Below are 846 nucleotides of genomic sequence, written 5' to 3' on the forward strand. Positions count from 1 at the left end.
CTCTCACCAGTTTGTCAAGTCACCGAGTTATTGTATCATCCTGGTATGATCGCTTAGTCATCAATTCCCAGGATCTCTCCCTTCTACCGAAAGGTCTTATATAAATAACCAGTCCGAGTGATTGAACGCAAAAGATTCTGATACTTGACAGCACGCATTTCGGTGTCTCTTGGAAAAATTGTGCCAGAGAAAATGCCTCCAATCGTGGATTATAAAGTGTACTGCAAAACGGATGATGCAAATGGTGCGTTGGAGATTCGTCGATTTAGAATTGATAAGAATTTTCGCGTAACTTTTGCGTTTCTCCGGGAGAAAATAGAAAATATATTTCCGAGTATCAAGGACAAATGCTTCAGCATCTCTTGGAAAGGTACCATTTTTATTAACTATTCATTAGTAATATTCATTATATATGTTTGAGGGCAGTATTGCGTTGCAAAACGTTTTGAGGACTTTCTATTCGGTTATCCGGTGTTTTTTTTATTTATCTTATCACCGGAGGGTGACGCAATTCCTTCCAGGCTCTGTGCAATCGTCTCTATCTTGATATCATTAAACGAAGAAATACGAGATACATCATTAAATAATATTTTGATTTATTTATTAATGAGATTTTTCAAATTATGGAAACTACGCATTTACGTTCAAAACTTTGACAGTTTTAAAAAATTCTTCTTCGATAGAAGAGGTCTTTTGACAGCTTTCATAAAATTTGATGATGGATTTAATTAATTTTGAATGCAGTACTTTATCTTATTATATTGTTTCTACTTTTGACGGACGTTTAGAAAAAAAAATCGATGCCTAGATGACTAGGTGGTGTGAATGACAAAGGATCATTATTTT

The 846-nt window shown here is 34.6% G+C and overlaps 1 protein-coding gene across 1 annotated transcript in view; it reads left to right on the plus strand.

Moving 5' to 3' along the window:
• LOC105264681 (refractory to sigma P) overlaps nt 1-846 on the plus strand; it is a gene marked incomplete at its 5' end in the record, with an annotated part of 2,458 nt that continues 1,612 nt past the window's right edge. The window contains 1 exon segment of the mRNA XM_011301717.1: nt 1-370. Within this exon segment, the coding sequence (XP_011300019.1) occupies nt 193-370 (178 nt within the window).

The sequence above is a fragment of the Fopius arisanus genome, unplaced genomic scaffold, assembly GCF_000806365.1.
Source record: "Fopius arisanus strain USDA-PBARC FA_bdor unplaced genomic scaffold, ASM80636v1 scaffold00024, whole genome shotgun sequence".
Lineage (NCBI taxonomy): Eukaryota > Metazoa > Arthropoda > Insecta > Hymenoptera > Braconidae > Fopius > Fopius arisanus.